The sequence below is a fragment of the Erinaceus europaeus genome, chromosome 9 (genome assembly GCF_950295315.1).
Source record: "Erinaceus europaeus chromosome 9, mEriEur2.1, whole genome shotgun sequence".
Taxonomy (NCBI): domain Eukaryota; kingdom Metazoa; phylum Chordata; class Mammalia; order Eulipotyphla; family Erinaceidae; genus Erinaceus; species Erinaceus europaeus.
Window position 1 is genome coordinate 14,130,835 of NC_080170.1, and position 17,540 is coordinate 14,148,374.

Consider the following 17,540-nt stretch of genomic DNA (forward strand, 5'->3'; position numbering starts at 1 on the left):
ACCCTTTTTTATTTTGAAGAACTTAGGCCTCAGACATGCCTGATGCTGTTGTCCTCGGACCTTCTGATGGCTGCTGTAGTACCAGCCCTCAACCCTGTCCTCAGCTGGGGCCACCTCTGCCTGCCCTGCCTGCTGTATACTGACTTTCAGTCCCTTCCCTCTCTGTGCTGTACCAGCATGTGCCCTCTCCCCCATCTTTGCAATGTCCCCTCCTGCTCCCTCAGCATCAAGCCTTGAATGCGGTGACATTTATAGGGCTTGTCCCAGTAGTTGTGGGCTCTATGGAGTCCCAGAGAGCTGGGAGACAGCTCCACAGTATGGCGTCCACACTGTGAGAGTCCCTCAATTGTCTGAGCCCCCCTTCAGAGTGGAAGAATGGGGCATCTCAGAGGTGGAAAAAATTCCCAGTTCAGGTCTGAGTGGCAAGGGCCTGAGGCCTCAGGTCCTAGCTGAATCCCAAAACCTAGGCTCTGTGGATCTGGAAGGCAGCGTGAACATCTTGGGGGGGGGGTGCATTTGGGACTGGCACATGCCCCCATGAAAGCCAGATGGCAAGGGTGGTCCCTTTTCAGATGCTAGAAACTAGAGGGGACAGGGAACGGGGGATATCCATGAGGCCTGGGGACCCACCCCCCGCCCCCTGTAGCCTGAGCTCTGCCCACACTTCCTCAGAATCAGGGTGCAAAAAGCCAGCTCCTTCCAGGCGTCAGTGAGTCACCCACACCTCTGGAGCAGTGGAGCATGGGAATAGCTGCAAAGATAGGCGGTTTCCCTGTCTCCTTCCTGGACTTCTGGAAGCTGCTTCGGGTGGTCGGGACCAAGTCCATGCACTCAGGGACCCCCTCCATGGGCCAGGACCCCATCTCTGTCTAAGCCCCAGTTTCCACAGCTGTAACATGAGTTCATGAGAACCATCGAGGCTGGGTCTGTAGGGGCTTGGAAGAGGGTCTGTATTCCATGGTGTGATCCTGACCAGGTGGTTGGACCCTCCCATCAACTGGAAGTGCCCCCCTCCCTCCCCACCCTCCGGTGTTACTGGTGCTTCCCTGGCCACTAAGGATATGGGGTACAGAGGGGTGGGGAGGATTGCAGGCAGTGGGGTCCCTAGTTGGTGCACACACTACCATGCCCAAGGACCTGGGTTTGAGCCCCTGCTCCCCACGTGCAGAGGGAATGCTTCATGCTTCACAAAGCAGGGCTGCAGGTGTTTATATTTCTCTGTCTCCCCTCCTTTCTCAATATTTCTCTCTGTTCTTTTTTAAATTTTTTAAATTATCTTTATTTTATTTATTGGCTAAAGACAGCCAGAAATCAAGAGGGAATGGCATGCTAAAGAGGGAGAGACAGAGAGACACCTGCAATACTGCTTCACCACTCACAAAGCATTCCCCCTGCAGGTGGGGACCAGGGGCTCGAACCTGGGTCCTTGGGCATTGTAACATGTACACTCAACCAGGTGCACTACCACCAGCCCCTCAATATTTCTCTGTTCTAGCAAATAAAATAGAAAGAAAAAGGGAAAAAGTGAGCACCAGGAGCGGTGGATTTATAGTGCAGTATAGAGTCCTAGTGATAAGCCTGGTGGCAATAAAACCAAAAACCAAACCAAGCAAAACACCAGAGGAACAGGAGTCCCAGCCCCAAGACAAAGTCTGAGGTGCGCACAGCACGCCCACCCCCCACTCCTCTGCTGTCACACACCAGCTCCAGGGCCTTCCTGTGACAGTCAGTTCTCTTCCCATGGTGGGGCCCTCTTCTCCAGCTCCCCACAAGTGCACCCTGACACTCCCTTCCAGAACCCACTCAGTGGCTCAGGGCCCCACCTTCTGAGACAGTGGATGCATGGACTTTGTTAATTCACACACTGGGGACTTGCTCACATATCCATGTGTCCCCACACTAGGCCAGCCTGTCCCCAGCGGTGTCCCTTCGTGATCTGTTTGGGCCTCATTCAATTCTTTGTGGCTGCTTGGAGTGTGAGCAGCTCTGGGGGACCCTTGGGGAGGGGGGCTGGCATCTGGAGACACACTGACACACCCTCTCACTGCCTGCAGCAGCTAGAGACACATAAATACCCCCCTCTACCCAAAGGACAGAGAAATACTTTTTCTGCATGGCCTTTGGGGATCCTGGAGTTCTAAGTCATGCATCCTCTCCCCCCAACCCCATGGTGGGAATTGAGACCCTGTGGTGGCCTCCCTGGAGCCCAAGTGACAGGGAGCAGGGACACTTTTTCTGGAAATAGCCAGGATCCTTGAGATGCCACTTTTAAATGCTTCTCATTCTTGTTCTGAGAGGAGGCGATTGCTCTCAAGGCTGAACTTTAAGGAATTCGTCACCCTCTTTTCTGGGAAGAGCAAGGAGATGAAATCACGGGTTATCGGCAAACAAAGACTTGGGCTGTTTATCCCCCTTGGCCTCCCCCAGAAATGCCAGACATGGAGAACAGGGTCTTGTCAGGAGGGCTGGAACGTGTGTGTCTGTTCCTGAACCCTTACCCGGTGACCCTGCTCTGATTCTGGGTTCTGTCCTCTCCTGGCAAAACTTCCTAAAGGGGAGTCGGGCGGTAGCATAGTGAGTTAAGTGCACATGGCATGAAGCGTAAACATGGTGCTAAGTGTAAGGACCAGCGCAGGGATCTCGGTTCAAGACGCCAGCCCCCCACCTGCAGAGGGGGTCACTTCACAAGTGCTGAGCAGGTCTGCAGGTGTCTTTCACTCCCCTTCTCTGTCTTCCCCTCCTCTCTCGATTTCTCTGTCCTATCCAACAACAATGACAGCAGAAACAATAATAATAATAACAACAATGATGATAAACAAGAGCAACAAAGGGGAAAAAATAGCCTCCAGGAGCAGAGGATTTGTAGTGCAGGCACTGAGCCCCAGCAATAACCCTGGAGGCAAAAAAAAAAGAAAAAAAGAAAAAAAAACCCTTTCTAAAAGCAGGGATGCAGTGCCCTGGCTCTCACAGGAGAGGGTGGGAGACTTGGGGGTAGGGAAGGGGCACCAGCTGCTGCACCCAAGAAATGCAAAGTCCAGGGAGTTGGGCGGTAGCACAGCAGGTTAAGTGCATGTGGCGCAAAGTGCAAGGACTGGCATAAAGGATCCCAGTTCGAGCCCATGGCTCCCCACCTGCAGGGGAGTCACTTCACAGGTGGTGAAGCAGGTCTGCAGGTGTCAATCTTTCTCTCCCCCTCTCTGCCTTCCCCTCCTCTCTCTATTTCTCTCTGTCCTATCCAACAATGATGACATCAATAACAACAATTATAAAACTACAACAATAAAACAACAAGGGCAACAAAAGGGAATAAATAATTAAATATATATATAAAAAAAGAAATGCAAGTCCAAATGCAGAGATCACCCTTATCCTTGGAAGAGGTACCATGAGGGACAGAGGCAGAAAGAAGGGGTCCAGCTCCCTGAGTCCCACACTCAGCAAACCTGGCTTGATGGTGGAGGTGGTCATAGTGGCCACAAAGAGCTTTCTTTGTGCACAGTTGTGGGGCTCTCCTGGCCCTGGCTTGCTGTCACTGCCCTACTTCACACTAGGCCTCTGGGACTGAGCGACTCGGTCCTGTGGTGCTGTGGGCTGCAGGGCTTGGTGAGGGGTGCTTCCCTGAACCCAGCTCACCCTGAGTCCTCCATGGAATGCCCTGCACTATATGAGGCAGCCCGTGGACTCTCTGAGTTGGGGGTGGATCTTCTGCATGACACCTGGGTGCAAGGTCCTGGCAAGCAAGACAGGTCTTCTCTGCCACACCTGTCCTGGGTCTCTCTAAGAGCCTGACCAAGCCTCTGGTCCTTTGGGATAGTTAAGCGAGTCACCACAGGGTCATCACCTTTAGGTCCCCTGAGTCAGCTCAGTCTCAGAACGCTCACGTGTCCTCCCCCACAGCTCCTGTGAGCTCAGTGGCTTGTGGGCTGGAAGCCTGCCTTCACTGTGCTAAATAAAGGCATTTGCATGACAGTGACAGGACATGGGGACACACACGGCTGACTGAGCCCAGTCCTTGGCCCTGCAGATGAAAAGAAGGATACCTGGCAGTTGGGTGGGGTCCTGGGTCCCAGCCCTCCTGCCTTGGGGTCTTTCAGGAAGTCACATCCTGGCCAGCCACTCTCCCACCCTCAGGCTGACCACACCCTTCTGCAGCCATACTGAGAATCCCAGGACATGCCCAGTGGCTCGAGGACACGGTCCTGGCTCCCCAAGACTGCTACTCACATGCACCCCAAGTTCTCCAATTTGACAAAGGACTCCTCTGAGAAATCTACAGCTTTCACAGTATGGTAGAAACGTGGACACCTCCCCACCTTACCACAGCCAGGAAGGAGAAGGCTTCTTCCAGTCAGTGCAGTCAGGCAAAGTGAGGAAATAAGCATCCAGATTGAGAAGCGAGAAACAAAATTGTACTGACAAATGAGTCTACATTTATGTTGAAGAGTTGGAATCTGTGATAAGAGCACTGGAATATGAAAGTGTAGCAAGATTGCAGGGTCCAAGAGTCTTATACAAATTGCATGTATATTTCTATACACCAGCAACAGAGCACAGGAGGCAGACATTTTCTAAATGCTGTTTACAGTAGAAAACAATACTTAGGGGGCAGGAGATAGTTTACCCCATAAAGTACACACTTTACCATGCTTGAGGTCCTAGGCCTGAACCCCTGGCAACACATGGGAGTACCATGCATAGCACCAGGGGAAGCTCCAAGAATGGAGTGGTACTCTGGTGCCCCTCCTTCTTTCTGACTCTCCTTCTCTATGCAAAATGAGAAGAAAATGGGGCCAGGTGGTGGTGCACCTAGTTAAGCACACATACTACAGTACACAAGGACCCAGGTTCAAGCCCCTGGTCCCCACCTGCAGGGGGAACACTTCAGGAGTGGTGAAGCAGGGCTGCAAGTGTCTCTCTGTCTCTCTTCCCATCATTTCCTCCCTTCACAATTTCTCTCTGTCTCTAGCAAATAATAAAAATAAAAAAGAAAAGAAAATTTAGTTTTGTGTGCATTTCATGCACACACACACACACACACACACACACACACACACACACACACACTACCTAAAGCAACATTTGGGAAAACATATACCAGAGCTTCATATGGAAAATTATAAAACATTGCTATGAAAAATTCAAGCTCTATATAAATGCTTATTCCTAGATCAGAAAACTTAAGATTTACAAGATTTAAACTCTCTGCAAATGAAGCACAGAGTGCAGAATCTGACAAAGTAACTTAAAAAAAATTTAATGTGAGGGCCTGGCAGTGGGATACCCTGTTGAGCACACCTGTCACCATGATCAAGGACCCATGTTCCACCCCATGGTCCCCACCTTCAGAGGGAAGCAGGTCTGCAGATGTCTCCCTTTCTTTCTCCTCCTTTATCTTCCCTTACCTCTCTTTACCCTCCTCCTCTCTTATTTTCAATCTGTCTTATCAAAGGAAAGAAAAGAAGAGAAAAGAAAAGGAAGGAAGAGAAAAAGAAAAAGGGGAAAAAATGACCATTAGAAGTGGTGGATTCATTGTGCAAGCACTGAGCCCCAGAGATAATCCTGGTAGAGAAAAAAATTAATTTGAAATGCAAAAAAAACAAACAAACTAGAATGGTCAAAAGAACTTAGATTTAGAAGATACTGTAACCAAGAAACTGAAGTTCTGACACCAAGATAGATAAGGAGAAAAAAAAAGATAAGGAGATAATGGAATATAGAGTCCAGAACAGAAACAGAGTCACGGGTAAATTGGTCTTTTAAAGAAGATGCAGATGCACTTCAGTGAAAAAAAAAAGTTATCTCAACACAGCTGTTAGAACAACTGGTTAACACACACACACACACACACACACACGCACACGTCATTATTCCACTCTAGACAAAGAAGAGCCAAATGGGGTACTCATTAGCCATAAAGCCCATAAGCACAAAGTTTATAAAAAAAAACACAGGAGGAAACCTTTGGACCCTGGCTTAGGTACAAATTTCTGTAAACGTTGGCAATGGCACACTCAATTCTTCTTCTAGCGTTTGCCCTTCTTCCGTAGCCAGTCAACAGCATCAGGTTGAGCCTGATGTAAAGTTTCGAGAGCACACTCAATTAAAAGCACATATTACCAGGCTCAAGGACCCAGGTTAGAGCCCCTGGTCCCACCTAAAGGGAAAGATTCAAAAGCAGTAAAGCAAGTCTGCAGGTATCTATCTTTCTCTGCCTGCCTCTGCCTCCCTGCCTTCTCTCAATTTCTCTCTGTCCTATATAATAATAATAATAATAATAATAATAATAATAATTATTATTATTATTATTATCATTATATTAGAAGGAAAGAAAGAAAGAAAGAGAAAATGGCTACCAGGAGCCATGGATTCCTAGTGCTGGCACTGAGCCTCAGCAATAACTCTGGTGGCAATTAAAAAAATTTAAAAAACAGGACAGGCAGTGGCACACCTGCTTAAGTGCATACATTAAAGTGCACAAAGATAGAGGTTCTAGCCTTTAGTCCCCACCTGCAGAGAGAAAGCTTCAGGAGTGATGAAGCAGGGCTGCAGTTGTCTCTCTGTTTCTCTCCATATCTGCCCCTCCCCTCTCAATTTCCCTCTGTCTCTACCCAATAATAAATAATTTAAAATATTTTTAAAAATCAAAAAAATATGAAAAGGTGATGGAAAAGAAGAAAAAATGAAGCAGACATGCCACACCATTAAAATTAAAAAAAAATTACTGTTCTCTAAACAACACTGTGAAAAACTATATAATGACATGTGGTGACATAGGAAGGGGGCTATTTATAAATCACTGATCTGAGAGGAACATGTATCCAGAGCAGATAAGGAACTCTCAAATAATCATTAAGACAAGAAATGTGATACAGTGCACACGTTACCACGCATAAGGACTCAGGTTCAAACCCAGTGCCCAGTTTCAAGGGGGAAGCTTTACAAGTGGTGGAGCAATGCTGCAGGTGTCTCTCCTCTCTGTCTTTCCCTCTTTATCTCTCTCTGCCTCACCTCTATAAAAAGTCTATCAGAGATGTGCTATGAGCATAAAGTACACCTGTGGTTATGAAGACAGCATAAAAGAATCTAAAATTCGTCCTTAGTCACACACGTATGGATAACATTTGAACGATAATCTTTTAAATGTATCAGGCTGATGAAGTAAATTACTAACCTGAATTTCACCTTTGTGTGTGTGTGTGTGTGTGTGTGTGTGTGTGCTGTGGCTCAGGACCTGCGTGATGACTCCACCAACATTCCCTGTGGTCAGTTTTTTCTTATAGTAATGAAAAGGGAGGAAGAAGAGGAGGAGGAAGAGGAAAGAGACACTTGCAACTCTGCCTCACTTCTTGTGAAGCTTCCCCCCTGCAAGTGGGAAGCTGGGACTTCAACCCGGGTCCTCTCTCATGGTAAAGTATGTCCTCAATCAGGTACGCCACCGCCTGGTCCCTGAGTTTCCCTGTTATTATGTGGCTACAAAACCCACGTCAGTTACTCCCAGGGCTGGCATGCTGGCCTGGCTGAATAGTTCCAGTTGTCCTAGATGGAACCAGTGACCAGAAAACACACCACATGAGGGTGGACAGACAAGTGAGATGAGACCAGCAGGAGACAAACACTAAACCCAGGACACAGTTCGCTTTACAGGGCAAATGCTTCTCCAACAAATTAGTATAATGAAGATCAAAGAAAGAAAAGAGGGTGCCACTGGTTGAGTGCACATGTCACCCAGCACAAGGACCCGGGCTTCAGCCCCCACTCCCCACCTGCATGGGGGACACTTCATAAGTGGTGGAGCAGGTCTGCAGGTATCTATCTCTCTTCCTCTCTATCTCCTCTCCCCTCTCAATTTCTCTCTATCTTATCAGGTATAATAGAAAGAAGAGGAAAAAGAGGGGGGCGTGGTGGTAGCACAGTGGGTTAAGCACACATGGTGCAAAGCACACAGACCAGTGTAAGGTTACTGGTTCGGCTCCCCACCTGCAGGGGGATCGCTTCATGATCAGTGAGGCAGGTCTGCAAGTATCTATCTTTCTCTCCCCCTCTCTGTTTTCCTTTGATCTCTCAATTTCTCTCTGTCACATCTAACACCAATAATAACAGTAACAACAAAGGCAACAAAATGGGGGGGAAATGGCTTTCAGGAGCAGCATATTCGTAGTGCAGGCACCAAGCCCCAGTGATAATCCTGATGGCAATAAAGAAAAAAGAAAAGAAAAGAAAAACTAGAATGCAAAATGTGAACATTTAACAAAGCAGCTGTTAGAAGGTCTTTTTTTTAAATTAAATTAATTTTTATTGCCACTGCGGTTATCACTGGGTGTGTGCCTGCATGACAAATCCACCACTCCCAGTGGCCATTTTCCCCCTTTATTATTTATTTTTCTTTCTTATATTTGGTGGGTAAGAGAGACACTGAGAAAGAGAGATACCTGCAGCACTTGTTTCACTGCCCATGAAGTCTCCACCCTGCAGGTGGGAACTTGGGGCTTGAACCTGAATTCTTGTGCAGAGTAGCATACATGCTCCACCGTACAGCCTCCAAAAGATCTTTCTCAGTTAACCAGGGCATCTGATCTGATTAAGGAGTGAACATCAGCACATGTTAAGCCATTACTGTTCATCTCATCAGTGACTTGGAGCTTATGCAAACACAGTCCCTGCCAGCTCAGAGTCACTGAGAAATGGGAAATAAGAAGGTATCATGGAGTTGCTTCAAGATCTGAGCAAATGAGCCTCAAAAATAGGTCAGCTTGAGTAGGAAAGACTAGCATATGTGAGAGTCCAGAGTTAAAGCCCTAGTGTTGTCAAATGCAGGAGCTGAGCATACTCTGGTCTCTTCCTCACACATTCTTCAACTCTTATAAAGATAAATAACTTGGGATGGAGAGAGCTAGCACAGTAATTCTGCAAAAGACTCTCAAATCTGAAGCACTGAAGTCACTGGTTCAATCCCCAACACCACCATAAGTAAGACTTGAGCAGGGCTCTGGTCTCTCTCTTTCTTTCCTGCTCTCATTAAAATCAATAAATTATTAAGTAAATTATTTTTAAAGAGTAAATCTATAAAACAACCACGCCTAAGAGAGTAGAGTCTAGGTAAGAGGAGATAGATGGCAAACATCTTGTCTTTATTTTATTTTAGTGAGAGAGATACACAGAGAGACAAAGACCAGAGTACTGCTCACCTCTGGCTGATAGTGGTACTGGGGATTGAACTTGGAACCTAGGAGCCGCAGGCATGAAAATTTTTTTTTTTTTTTTTGCCTCCAAGGTTCTCGCTGGGGCTGGGTGCCTGCACCATGAACCCACTGCTCCTGGAGGCCATTTTCCCATTCTGTTGCCCTTGTTGTTGTCCTTGTTGCCATTGTTGTTGTTGGATAGGACAGAGAGAAATCGAGAGAGGAGGGGAAGACAGAGAGGGGGAGAGAAACACAGACACCTGCAGACTGGCTTCACCGCCCATGAGGCAACCCCCCTGCAGGTGGGGAGTTGGGGGTTTGAACCAGGATCCCCGGGCTGGTCCTTGTGATTGGCACCATGTGCACTTAACCCACTGTGCTACCACCTGGCCCCCAGGCATGAAAGTATTTTGCATAACCATTATGCTGTCTCCCCAGCCCTTTCTTTTCTTTAATATTTTATTTTAATGAGAGAGATACAGAGAAAGACACACACACACACACACACACACACACACACACAGAGAGAGAGAGAGAGAGAGAGAGAGATCAGAGCACTGTTGGGCTTATGGTGGTGCTGGGGATTGAATTTGGGACCTCAGAGCCTCACGCTTAAGTCTTTTTGCAGAACCATTATGCTATCTCCCTAGCCCATATGTCACATTCTTTATATGCTTTTGAAGATAAACTTTTCCAAAAGTTACAAAAGAAACAAAGAGGGAAGTCTGATTGTCTCCCTGTAAGTTCCACCTGACCTGGGTGTGCCATGACCTTGAACTGCCCTCTCTGAATCCTGATGCTTTGGGAGGGCCTTTCCAGGGGTGGGAGATGAGGGTTGGGGGGAGGGGGGCCAGAGCACACTTATTCTGTGTCCCACACATCTGCCCACAGCCCTGTCAGGGAAGCTGGCCACTGCTCGGGTGACCTAATTTGTCTCTACTCCTTCCTCCCTCAGCTGTCTGCAGACCAGCATTGCATCTTCCCGGAGCAGATGCTTTCAGTCCTTTTCATCATCTCAAGTGCTAATACAATCTGGCTGCGTTTGTGCAGAAACAGCTGTTCTCAAATCACAGGGCATTAGGGGTGGGGAGGGGAGGGCTGTGATTCTTGTTCCTGGGAGCAGCTGTCACACACTGTCACCGAAACCCCTTTAACCCATTCCACCACCCCCTCATGCCGCCGGGTTCACACACGCTTCTGAGCATGCAAAGGGCTTGTAATACAGCCTGGCTGTCAGCACTGGGCTGGGGACGTGGGAAGGACGTGACACCCAGTCTGCGAGGTGCTGCAGAGTGTGACAGTTTTCAATGGCTTTCTCCGAAGCCTGGGTGGCCCTCATGGGGACAGAGCCAATTACTCTTCCCACCCCACCTGCTCAGGTCCGGGCTAGGGGGCTCAGTGTGAAGGAGAGACACCTCAGAGTCTTGGCCTCCACCAAGGGCACACAGGAAGCCCAGAATCAGCTGGAGGAGGAAACCCAAAGCTGTGGGCCCAGGACATGATGCTGTGGAGAAGATACTGGAATCTCAGGCATGAGGTCTGGAGTTTGACTCCTGGCATTGAATGTACCCCAGTCATGCTCTGGTTCCCTCTCTTTGTATATTTCCTCCTTCTCCTTCTCTTATAAATAAATAAATAAATAAATCTTTAAAACAAATCACAGAGCACCCCTGCATGCTACAGCCTGTGACTACCAGGAAGGAGGTGACAGAGTGGCCCAGTGCCTATTCCTAGTTGCTCACAGGCCTGATACAGAGGCCTGAGCTTCAAGGTCTCTCTGGCAGGGGGCTTGGCTGCTGGTTCCTGGCCGGCGATCCTGCCACTCACATCTTGCCACTCATGTCTAGAACAGCTGGGATGTGGCTCCCCCTAAGCTGCTCCTGGGCCAACCGTGACTGTGGCTCTTTGGGGACCCCAGGGCTGTACAGGTACAGGGGTCTGTGACAATGTGTCTTGCTGACAGTGTGGTCCCTAAAGTGGGAAGTGTCCCAGAGCACAGGACAAGCAGGGGGACATAAGAGTTCCAGGGCACCCCCCACACACACACTATGGACTCCAGGGTTATTCTGTAAAGGGACACCTGCCATGGAGAAAGATGACTGGTGACACACTTATGAAAATGAAATGCCTGCAGCCTCCACTTCACCCCCCCAACCCCCACCTCAGTCACTTGCCTGTCACCCTGACTATGTGAAATTCTCATTTTATTATTTTTTAAATTTATTACTGGATAGAAACAGAAAGAAATCAAGAGGGGACTGGGGAGGTAGAGGGGGAAAGAGACAGAGAGACACCTGCAGCCCTGCTTCACCACCTGTGAAGCTTTCCCCCTGTAGGTGGGGACCAGGGGCTTGAACCTGGGTCCTTGTGCACTGTAATGTGTGCGCTCAACCAGGCGCACCACCACCTAGCCCCTGAATCCTTTTTTTAAAATAATTTTTCCACTTACTTTGAATAGAGACAGAGAAAAATTGATAGGGAGAGAGAAAGAGAAGCACCTGCAGCCCTGCTTCCCTACTCCTGAAGCTTCCCCCCGCAGGTGGGGAGCTGAGGTTCAAACCAGGGAGCATGCACATGGTAATGAGCGCACTCAACCAGGCCTGGGATTTTTAAAAAAAATATGTTAAAATATTATATTTCAGGGGGGCTGAGTGGGATGCACTTGGTTGAGTGCACATGTTACCATGTACAAGGACCTGGGTTCAAGCCCCTGGCTCCCACCTGCAGGGGAAAGCTTCACAAATAATGAAACAGTGCTACAGGTGTCTCTCTGTCTCCCTCTATATCGCTCCCATCCTTCCTGATTTCTTTCTATATAGCTAATAAATAAATAAAATATATTTTAGGGGGGCCAGGCAGTGGCACACCTGGTTAAGTGCTCACATTACAGTGCACAAAGACCCAGGTTCAAGCCCCTGGTCCACACCTACAGGGGGGAAGCTTCATGAGTGGTGAAGCAGGGCTGCAGGTATCTCTCTATCTCTCTCTCTCTATCTCCCCCTCCCCTCTCAATTTCTCTCTGCCTGTATCCAATAATAAAAGTATTAAAATGATAAAAAAATATTTTAAGATAATATATATCAGAAATAGATGTTCCTAAGGAATATTTGGTATAGTTTGTTCATTTTGAAGTTTTCAAGTGTAGACGCCTGTGCACAGCTCTCTGTGAGTTCATTTTTTTCCACATAGGATGTTTCTAAGGTCACATCCTCACTGCTACTTTCTCCTCACTGGGCACACTGCAGGGAGCAGGCTGTCACACCCAGGTATGCCTTGGTACATGCCAACTCCCAGGGCTAGCGGGTTGCTCAATGGGTAGAGCACTGAGGTTCCTGGTTCGATCCCCAGGACTACACATACTAGCGTGGTGCTCTGGCCTCTCTCTCTCTCCTCCCCCTCTCCCTTTCTCTCTCTCTCTCTTTCTCTCTCTCTCTCTCTCCTAGCCCTCTTCTTTTCCCTCTCCTTCTCCTCCTCTCTCTCTTTCCTTTTTTCCCTATCTCTCCCTGCCTCATATGAAATTCTCTCTCATGTGTAATAAATGAAATATGGAGCAGAGCAGTGGTGCACCTGGTTGAGCACACATATGACAGTGCACAAGAACACAGGTTCAAGCTCCAGGTCCCCATCTGCAGGGGAAACGCTTTGAGAGCAGGTCTCTCTCTCTCTCTCTCTCCCCTCCCCTCTCAATTTCTCTCTGTCCTAACAAAATAAAAAAAAGAAAAATTTCTGAAAATTAAATGAAAAAAATATATATTTAAAAAATCCCAATATCTGTAAGTTCACCATGACAAATTATATTCCATCTTTCACCATACATTTGGCCCTTTTTATCTAATTAACTTACCTTCTTTCCTTGCAGTAACCACCAATTTGCCCTTTTGTAAAAGTGATTAATTAAACTAATTAATTAATTTTTACCAGAGTGTTGCTTAGCTCTGGTTTATGGTGGTACTGGGGCTTGAACCTGGGACCTTTGGTGCCTCAGTCATGAAAGCCTTTTTGCATGACCATTGTGGTGTCTCCTCAGCCCTGTTTGTTTATTTAAGACAGAGGCAGAGAGAGACCACAGCACCAAAGCTTCCTTCAATGAGGTAAAGGCCAGGCTTGAACCTGAGCTGCACACATGACAATCAAGAGAGCTAGTTTTCTGGCTCCACCAAACTGGTTTTGTAGCCACAAAGTTTACTTTGTTTTAAAGAAAAATTTATTTATTTATTCCCTTTTGTTTTATTGTTGTAGTTATTATTACTGTCGTCGTCGTTGTTAGCAATGACTGACAGAAATTTCACAGAGAGAAATGGAGAGAGGAGGGGAAGACAGAGAGGGGGAGAGAAAGATAAACCCCCAGACCCACTTCACCACCTATGAAGTGACTCCCTTGCAGGTGGTGAGCCAGGGGCTTGAACTGGGATCCTTATGCCGGTCCTTGCACTTTGCACCACATGCACTTAACCCGTTGCGCTACCACCCGACTCCCCAAAGTTTACTTTTGTTTTCTCTCACTTATCCACTTGTTCCACTCCTCACTCCATGTGAGTGAGAGCGGGTAGTGCCTTACTTTCTTTACTTTTCATGAGTCACAGGAAAAACTGGGGGCTGGGGGAATTTGTACACAGGTAGATGACAATGCCAAGCAGTCTCCCCAGGCCAATTTTTAAATAAGAGTGAGGGGAAAGAGAGAGGAGAGAGATAAGCCTACTTTACAAGTAGGCTTGAGAAAAGCCTTTCTCTGATTTAAAACCTAGAGGTAGTTGCAGAAGAGTAATTAAATCAGCTCCATGAAAAACAGAAAGAGTTTATTGGCAAAATCTACCACAAACAGAGCAAAAAGCCTGAGAGAAGTGTTTGCAGCTCAACAACACGAAAATGCCAATCTGTTCAGTAGGCACTTTAGTGAACCCAGGGCCTCATGCATCATAGCTGGGCACCCTCCATGTCCAACTTTCCATTTTATATCTTTTGAGAGAGACAGAGACAGACAGACAGAGAGAACAAGAGGAGAGGCACCAAAGTACTGCTCCACCATCCATGGAGTCCCCTTGATGCTGTCAACAGTAATTCTGTGTGGTGTTGGGGAGTGAACGCAGAGCCTCATGCATGTAAGGTATGCACTTTACCCACTGAACCATCTTGCTACTCTGCCAATTGTATTTTAAACACCCGGGGGGGGGGGACCTGAAATTCAAAAGACAATGAGCAAACTATACAGCAAAACTATACAAACTATGCTTTAGCATGTCCAAAACCTAAACAGGATAGAAAAAGAGAATCACCTGATCATTCAACAGAAGAAGTATTGCATCTCATGCATATAGAAGAGACATAAATGAAAATCCACAGTGATATTATTTCTTGGCTCTCAGATTGATGGGGCTGTGAGGGGAGCCCACAGCATCACATGCTAGGGAGGAGCAATGGAGTTTGGAGCAATAACCATATGAGAACAACAGTTAATGAAATAAATCCATACACACTCCTATTTCTGGGAGTGAAAACTGTACCTTCACAAATACACATGTGCAGAGTTAGCCAGGAACACACTACCTTGAATAATGAAGGACCAGACAAATCCAGACATCCATCCATAGGGAACACGGTTAGCAAAGTGTGACAAAGCCACTCAGTAGAGTACTATGAGGCCAGAAAAAACAGGGACAGTCTCATGGAGTGTGAAGGTGAGATTTTTATTTTAGAAAGCAAGGTGCAAAGGAGATGTATATGCTAACCCTTCCTTCCTCCTCCCTCCCTCCCTCCCTCCCTTCCTTCCTTCCTTCCTTCCTTCCTTCCTTCCTTCCTTTCTTTTCTTTGTCTCCAGGGTTATTGCTGGGGCTCAGTGCTGGCACTACGAATCCACTGCTCATGGTGGCCATTTTTTCCCCATTTTTATTGGATAGGACAGAGAGAAATTGAGAGAGGAGGGGGATGATAGCGAGGAAGAGAGAAAGATGGACACCTGCAGACCTGCTTCACCACTTGTGAAGCGACTCCCCTGCAGGTGGGGAGCTGGGGGCTTGAACTTGGATCCTTGCACAGGTCTTTGTGCTCAGTACTATGTGCACTTAACCAGGTGTGCCACTGCCCAGCCCCCTACATGCTAACTTTTGTAAACATGCATAATATGGCTTGTGTCGAAGGAAAAAAAATAAAGGGAGGAAAAGAAAGGATAAACTGGAAACAATTCCAAAAACCCAAGACATTGAAGTATGACCTTTGTACAGATTTGACTTTTGAACCATATTCAAGATGGTCTATGTATTCAAAAGTAGAAGTATATCATAATGACTAAAAGTGTGTGTGTGGGGGAGTCAGGTCGTAGCACCGCGGGTTAGGCGCATGTGATGCAAAGCACAAGGACTGGCGTAAGGATCCTGGTTCGAGCCCCTGGCTCCCTCCCCACCTGCAGGGGAGTCGATTCACAGGTGGTGAAGCAGGTCTGCAGGTGTCTTTCTCTCCCCCTTTCTGTCTTCCCCTCCTCTCTCCATTTCTCTCTGTCCTATCCAACAATAACGACACCAATAACAACAACAATAAAACAACAAGGGCAACAAAAGGAATAAATACATAAATAAACAAATATTATTTTTTAAAAGTGGGGGGGAGCCCTACTGCATGTTGACAGTAACAGGTGCAGGACCTGGGGGGAGGGGTGGTGACGGTGCCACCAGGATAATATTTTGGGCTTGTTCTGGTGCTCCTGCTACCAGGGCCTGGGACATGTGGGAGGTGGAGTCCTCCTCCTGTGCCTGCAGCACATGGATCCAGTTGTTGCTGAAAGCAGAGGCCCGGGCATTAAATACTTCAATGGGCAGTAAGTTACTGGCTTTGCTTGAGCCTATGGGGTGGGGGTTCTTGCCGCATCTCAGGAGAGGTCCTGAGCAAGCTTCGGGAGAATGATCACACACCCGAGACTGTTGCCATCACCCCGGGTATCCTGTCTTTGTCTCCTCACCCCCGGACTGCCTGCAGGACTCCTGCTGCATGTCCCCTCTTGTCCTCAGTCCTGTCACCTGCCCCAGGGGCATACTTTCAAGTCTCAAACCGTACACCACCACCCCCTTCCTCAGCAAAGGTGCTCTGAGAAGCCTCCAAGTCTCGGGCTCTATCATACCTCCCGCCCTCCCCCACACACACCTGCTGCCCCTCAGGGACCTCACCCCTGCTGTTCTCTCAGACCTTCTCTCTGGCTCTGCCCTTCCTGTCACATCTCAGCTTATGGTCACAGCTCAGGGATGCCCTCCCTGACCAGGCACAGGCTCTGTTCTGGCCTTGGTTTCTTCCTAGTGCCTATCCTCTACCTCTCCGCACACCTTCCCTCCACACTCCTGCCGTGAGCACTCAGGTGGGGCTGGAAGCAGCGACACACTGAAGGCTCTGTGCCTGTGAGGGGACAAGGAGACAGCCTCAGGCTCTCCTGTCACCTGGCGACCAGCTTGGAGGGAGGCTTCTGGAGCCCACCCTACTGCAGGGGTAGAACCCTAGCTTTGCCACTTCATGGTTCCTGACACCTTGAATGCGTCCTGTCTCCTGTCGAAGCCTTGGGTGACTTCAGCCACAAGGTGGAGACACAGGTCCGCCCCCCCAAGCAGGGACACCTCTCACGTCTTCTGAGGCCCAGCAGGACATATACCTGCTGGAGGAGCACCCCGGTACCACTCAGGCCGCCCCACAAGCTGGGCCCCCAGAGCACCAGGCTCCTCTCCCCCATCTGAGCTGTCACCCATCACCCCAGGGTGCACCCCTCCAGCCATACGGGCCCTGGTGGGGCGCAGGTGCTTCCCTGCACCTCGCCCAGTTTCGGGGGACCATGGCACCCCTTCCCCAAGATAAGGCCCTTGTCTCCCAGCCCACGGGTAGCCAGCCTGGCTGCTCCCATTTCCTGGACTGGGAAACTGAGGCTCTGCAGCGGGGTAGAGCACCGGCCAGCCTGGCTTTTCCTGCCCCAACCCCCACCCCCCAGCCCTCTAGGTGCACCTCGCAAGGTGGCAGAGGGCGCACTGGGTACACTGGGTGGGAGGCACGTCTGGCCAGTCTGGCCTCTGCCACCGGGGGTGTGCCCTTCGTGGGTCCTTTCTGCCCCGCAAAGCCACCCCCACCCCTCCCCGTTGTCACCATCACCATCCCTGCCGCCACTATCTCGCGCACCTGTGCGGGGTCAGGCCCGCGCGTCTGCGCCCGCGCCCCGCCGCCCCGCACCGGCCCACCCAGCCCTGGAGCCTGAGGCGCCCGGACGCCGCCCGGCCGCTCCCCCACTCACCGGCTCCCGGCGCGCCCGCACCCGGGGCCCGGCCCCTGGGCAGCGCCCGCCGCCGCCCGCAGCCCGCACGCTCCCGCCCGCCCGCTCCCGCACAGCGCGCCACGCCC

At 49.0% G+C, this 17,540-nt stretch overlaps 1 protein-coding gene across 5 annotated transcripts in view; it reads right to left on the reverse strand.

The window, feature by feature from the left end:
• The window catches only part of RASGEF1C (RasGEF domain family member 1C), a 37,947-nt gene extending 20,407 nt beyond the window's left edge, over window positions 1-17,540 (reverse strand). Inside the window, exon 1 of one of the 5 annotated variants that reach the window (XM_060197345.1) lies at window positions 17,434-17,540. Coding sequence is in view for 2 of the 5 variants with exons in the window: in XM_060197344.1 (XP_060053327.1) it covers window positions 14,724-14,765 (42 nt within the window). In the remaining 3 variants the exon portion in view is untranslated. The other 4 variants (XM_060197348.1, XM_060197346.1, XM_060197344.1 and 1 more) reach the window with 4 other exon arrangements.